The following is a 6473-nucleotide window of genomic DNA, read 5'->3' as shown; positions in this document are numbered from 1 at the left end:
ATACTGAGAATCTATTCTTAATTGGTTAATGGCTTTTACTTATAATGATAGTCTTTGGAAGAAAGATTTGTCTTTAACAACTAATTTAGAATCATTTTAATCTTGCAAATTTATTATTTATTTCAGTTGGATTTTTGTTAAGTGATAAAGGAATATTGGATTATTTTCTTTTTAAATATATTTTTTATTGTGGTAATATATAACATAAAATTTAACCAATTTAACCACTTTTTTTCAATTTTATTGAGATATAATTGACTTTTTAAACCATTTTTAAGTGTAGAGTTCAGTGTCATTAAGTATATCCCGTCAACACCAACTATCTCCAGAACTTTTTCATTTTCCCAAACTGAAACTTTATATACTTTTACCAATAACTCCCCATATCCCACCTCCTACCCCGACAGTCACCTTCTGCTTTCTGTCTCTACGAGTTTGACTAATCTAGGTACCTCATAAAAGTGGATCTTAAGGTGTATATCCTTTTGTGATTGCTTATTTCCCCTAGCATAATGCCTTCAGAGTTCATCCATGTGTCAAAATTTCATTTCTTTTTAAGCCTGAACAATTATCTGTCGTATCTATGTACCACATTTCATTTTTCTATTTATTCATTGATGGAACTTGAGTTGCTCCACCTGTTGACTATTGTGACTAATGATGCTACTATGAACATGGGTGTACAGATACCTATTCCAGTTCCTGCTTTCATGTCTTTTGGATATGTATATATAGGTGTGTGTGTATAGATTTATACATACATAGATACACACACACACACACACACACACACACACAGTAGAATTGCTATATCATATGGTAATCCTGTTTTTAATTTTTGAAGACTCTCCATATGTTTGTCATAGAAGCTGCGGCAGCAATGTACAATGGTTCCAATTTCTCCACATCCAACATTTAAAAAAGAATAAGTCACCCTAATGGTGAATTAATTTATTTTTGTTGTTTATATCAGACATGTTCACTGACAGGACATTTGCTTTGGTAAGATGTGGAATATTTATCAAATTGTGGCTAGGAAAATAGATAATGGTAGTGTACACAGTATTTAGCTAATAGATAGAAAAACTGGATAGAAAAACATGCATTATATTTCTGTTTGTAGTTTTTAAATTATACAATTTTATGTACATTGTAAAGGTTTAAAAATTCCCAAGGAATTATACAGTTCAAATTTGATAGCAAATTTAAGAGGTATTGACGTGTCATCTTCATTTCCATTTACCTTATGTAATTTTTGCTATAATTTTTCTCCAACACTTGGCTTCTTAATTGAAACATTCCCTAAACAGCAAAACACTTGAAAACCACTTACTTGTGTTAAAATGCAGTTACAAATAAAACAATTATGTTTGTTGATTTATTCCAGTTAGTCCAAATCAAAATGCAAGGCCATGCAAGAAACCGTGCTCTTTAAGGACGTCATGTTCCAACTGTACCAGCAACGGCATGGAGTGTATGTGGTGTAGCAGCACCAAACGATGCGTTGACTCCAACGCTTATATAATCTCTTTTCCATATGGACAGTGTCTGGAATGGCAAACTGCTACCTGCTCTCGTAAGTATTTACCTAGAGTGACTTCTCATTTAACAGCAACATCAATCACTTTTCTGTGATGGATAGAGGAATTAAACATTTGAGGAAGTTTTAAAAAATTGAGAAAAATTATTGTTACAGCTCGTTTTAAAACCTAGTAATTCTATAAGCCCCTGACTTATATTATACCATCAATTTGAATTCTTCTAGATATCTTACACTACATGTTAACATTTTGCCACATTTATCCTCCTCTCAACTCTGAGCATATGTTGCAAACAGCATAACATTTCATGACATAATAGAAATGAAGTTTGTTTTCACAAGGATTGGATCACTGCCAGGTAAATACTACTTCTAGAAAATACAATATTGCTTTGAGGCAAAGTATAGTGCCTCTCTTTCCTACAAGGGTGAACAGAACATATAATTTTAAAAGCTGTGGAACAAAATAACTGTTATTGGACATCATCAGCACATATATAGACTCTCCACGGGGAAAGCAAATGTGACAATAGACCTAACAGTGAAAGAAAAGACCTATGGAAAAGAAAAATCCATCAGACTAGACTGACTGCCTCAAGGAAAAAATGGTAGAAAATAAAGTCTCTATAACAATCAAGAAAAGAAAAAAGCAAGACCAAAAAAAAAAAAAAGACACAAAAGCAGAACGGAAGAACTGAGCTAGGTGTGCCTGACACCCCCACCAGCAGTGGTCATTATTTAGTTTATCGGTGGTAAAAATGCAGTTCATACTTGTGTTTAAATAGTTAACACATGTAATTGACCTTCCAGAAAAGCCCAGTTATAATTTTTATAACAGAATTACAAAGTTCTCAAAAAATTCTCTTTAGAGAGATAAAAGCCCCAAATAAAAAAATTGTTAAAAGGAAAAATATCTGAATCTTAGCAAAGAGATGGAAAGTACAAGTGAATTTAAGAAATATTGAGATATATCTAGAAATTCCAACAACTACTTACTCATTTTTTACCATTATATTTAATTCTTTTTTGTGTTTTTAACCAAGACACTTTTATGGAACAGGGAGGAAATACTAGGAAATAAAAAGGGAGTAGGAATGATGATGATATCATTGCTCAAAATCCAAGTGCTGAAAGCAGCTGAGTTTCACTGTTTGGAAGATGCCAGCTTCTCTGCAATGGTTTTGTCAAGCTTTTGCCATTAACTTTGTCTTTTTAGTATGAGGGATATATAATCAATTTACATGATCATATTCTACTACATGTGTCTAGTTATTCACTAAATGTATAACAGTAGTAAGTTCTTAAAACCATGCTTATAGCTGTAAATAAAGCTGCATTAGGAATGGTCTAAGTTTTATGTTGCTTTTAGAAGTTGTTTAAGGGGTCATTTGAGGTTTTTTAGTAAATGGAACTTGAAGGAAACTTTTCTTTGAAAATGAGAAACAAGTATAGATTTTGCAATATTCAGTGTTTTCCAGTTATAATATTGTGATATTAATGCTTAAAATTTACAAATTAAAGGAAAGAAATATATTTTAAGACAAATTTTGCTTAGTGGTTTCTAAGAACGCTTTGCTAATAATGAATTATTAATAATTAAGACATTTAAAGTAGTTTGATACTCTTTGTAAAAATGAATTTCAAGGAGATTATTTAAAGCAGTAATAAAAGATTTAGTTTTTAACACATAGAAGTTCAAATAAAAATGCAGTTGATATGGCGAAAACAGAATAATAGGAAACATTAGAAAAAGTATACATCCTAGAAATCTATATTTCTTTCAATATTTTACAAGTTTACATACATCGATTTAAACATTTTTTTTTTTTCCTGGCAGTTCTTTTAAAATAAGCTTTATTTTTTTAGAGCCATATTAGGTTCATAGTCATATTGGGAGGAAGGTGCAGAGAGTTGGCTTATGTCCTGTGCCCCCACACGTGCATAGCTTCCCTCGCTATCAGCATTGCACACCAGACTGGTACAGTTGTCACAGTCGATGAACCTCTGCTGACACATCATTACTGGCCAAAGTCCATCGTTTACATTAAGATTAACTCTTGGCATGGTACATTCTTTAGGGTTTGACAAATGTGTCATGGTAAGTTTCCGTCATTATAGTAGCATACCTCTGTGCCCTGCCTCGTCACCCCTCACTTTTCCTAACTCTTGGCAATCACTAATATTTTTACTGTCTCTGTAGTTTTGTCTTTTCCAGAGTGTATTGTAGTTGGAATCATATAGTATATAGCCTTTTCAAGTTAACTTTTTTCACTTAGTAATACGCATTTACATCTCCTCCATGTCTTTTCATGGCTCAATGATAGCTTACTTATTTTTAGAGCTGAATAATATTTCATTGTCCGGAGACACTACGGTTTATTTAGCTGCTCACCTACTGAAGGGTATTTTGTTTGCTTTCAAGTTTTGGCAGTTATGAATAGGGCTGCTATAAAAATCCATGTGCAGGTTTTGGTGTGAACATAAAATATAAATTTATTTGCGTAAATATCAAGGAATGCAATTATTGGATAGTATGGTAAAGTATAATCAGTGTTGCAAGAACCGTCTTTCAACATTGCTGTATTTTGCATTTCTATCAGCCATGCGTGAGAGTTTCTGTTGCTTCACATTTTAAATATTTGCCGGCATTTGGTGTTGTCAGTATTCTGGATTTTGGCTATTCTAGCAGGTGTGTAATGATATCTGATTGTTGTTTTACTTTGCCTTTCCCTAATGACATATGAGGTGGAGGTACTTTTCATCCTTGCCATCTGTATATCTTTTTTGGTGAGATGTCTGTTCAGGTCTTTTGCGCATATTTTTAATTGGGTTGTGTGTTTTCTTATACTGAGTTTTAAAAGTTCCTTGTGTATTTTGGATAGCAGTCCTTTATCAGATGTTGTCACCAGAAAGTATCAGTCCTTTATCACCAAATATCTTCTCCCAGTCTATGCTTGCTTTTCATTCTCTTGATAGTGTCTTTTGGAGAATAGAATATATTTAAATTTGAATGAAGTTTGGTTTATCAGTTCTTTCTTTCATGGATTGCGCCTTTACTGTCTTTACTAAAACCTTGTAACCAAAGCAAGGTCATCTAGATTTTCTTACATGTAGTTTTGCTTACATTTCCCATGCTGTCTACTTTATGCATTAGTTTGCTTAGCATATTAATTATAGTTGTTTTAAATTCCTGGTCTGGTAATTCCAGTTTTTATATTATGTCTGGTCGATGCTTGTTCTGTCTGTCTTCAGTTTGTGTTTTTTGCCTTTTGGTTTGCCTTGTAATTTTTTCTTGATAGCCAGAAATGATATATGGGTAAAAGAAACTGCTGTAAATTGGGAAGTATTATACAGTCCCATGATAGGTCTCAGTCTTTTGGTGAGCCTGCGGCCCAGACTGTGAACTTCACAAGTGTTTCTCAGTTTATTTTTCTTCTCTTGGGTTATGGTACAGGCTGGTTGGAGGGAGCTGGAGGTTGTGTATTTCTTGTCCCTCACCCAGACTTGGTTTGGGTACTTCCCTTTAACCAGGTCAGTTAGGCTTTGCTAAAACTCCAGTGGTTTGGGCTGGGTTTTGTTAAATAGTTTCTCAAGGTACAAAGAACAGAATGCTCTTGCATATTTAAAAATGGTTCTTCTTCTTCTCCCCTCTGTTAGAAGCACAGGTTTTTTTTTTTTTTTTTTTTTTTGCATGTTCACTGAGAGGGCCTGCTAGAGCCCCTGGAAGTAAAACTCTCAAAGTATAGGAGTTCTCCTATGCCTGGATCCCCTCGGAGGTTTTAACTCTGAGTTGCCCACAGTGAGCGCCCAGCAATTCTTCAATTACAGTTCAGATTTTCTTACCCTGGTACTGCTTCCTATAGAGGTTTCTACTTTGGTAAATTGTGATTTTCTGTGTCTTCCTACCTGTCTCCAATTTTAGGGCCAGTAGTTTGCCCTGGGACCTGATGTCTCTGGTGAATGTAAGAATTTTTGATTTTTCAGTTTGTGCTGCTTTTTACTTTTCGTTAGGATGGAGTGGTGTCTTCTAAGCTATTTAAATGCTGAGCTGGAAACAGGAAGTCTTCATTAATCATTTGATGACATAATTTCTTGCAGATTGATTTTTCAAATTCTTAGACATTTCAAAAACCATATTAAACATTTTAACAACTTAATCTTTCAAAAAGCCAAAAATAAAATAAAATGATTTGCCGTAATTACTCGTAGTTCATACATAGTCTTCATACTATTTATAACTTAGGAAAAAGCACAGCCTGTAAAAGGTTTCCTGTTACTGTTTTCTGTAAGAAAGAAAACATTAGAGTCTGTCAGTTTTTGAGTCAGCATCAAATGCTAAAGAATGAATTTTCTACAGGTTAACATTAGTCACTTGTGTTTAGTGACTCAAAGAGTAATCTTTCTTTTAAAATTTATTATTAAATAAATGTAGGAGATGATACTCATTTTCCACCTTCGTAAGTCCAATCTCTGAAATGCTTAGCATGCAAACAATTTCTAACAACAATGTTGTTATGAATTAGATTAATTTTTTAATCCAGAATTTTGCTATCCCTGCACAGCCCTCTATATTGAATTCCTGATGTTCACTGAGTTGCCTGTGTCATTTTGCTTGCAGTAATCCAAGGGACATTTTTGTTTCCAGTCATATTAAAACACCGAGCAGCAATTAAGTTATTACCACCACAACAGTGAAACTGAGTCTGCCAGAAAGCTACCATTTTTTTTTCCCTCTGGGAAAAAATGTGACTAGAAGACATGATTCATGGCACCTCATCCCTGTGTCACTATCTTCTGTGTATAAACGATTCTGAAGACAAAGTGTACCTGTTCAAGCAAAAAAAAAAATCAGTAAAAGTAATTAAAGTCTCAGCCGAATATAGGATAGTCTGTGAATTAAAAATTTAAAACGTTACATAGGAACTATTGTAAA

At 33.6% G+C, this 6473-nt stretch overlaps 1 protein-coding gene across 3 annotated transcripts in view; it reads left to right on the top strand.

Moving 5' to 3' along the window:
- ATRNL1 (attractin like 1) overlaps nucleotides 1-6473 on the top strand; it is a 572934-nt gene that overhangs the window by 112326 nt on the left and 454135 nt on the right. For all 3 annotated transcript variants that reach the window (XM_023530113.1, XM_023530111.1, XM_023530112.1), the window contains one exon: nucleotides 1388-1576. In XM_023530113.1, the coding sequence (XP_023385881.1) occupies nucleotides 1388-1576 (189 nt within the window). The remainder of the gene's footprint in view (nucleotides 1-1387; nucleotides 1577-6473) is intronic.

Source organism: Pteropus vampyrus, unplaced genomic scaffold, assembly GCF_000151845.1.
Source record: "Pteropus vampyrus isolate Shadow unplaced genomic scaffold, Pvam_2.0 Scaffold46, whole genome shotgun sequence".
NCBI classification, from domain to species: Eukaryota; Metazoa; Chordata; class Mammalia; order Chiroptera; family Pteropodidae; genus Pteropus; species Pteropus vampyrus.
This window is presented reverse-complemented; position numbering and strand designations above follow the sequence as displayed.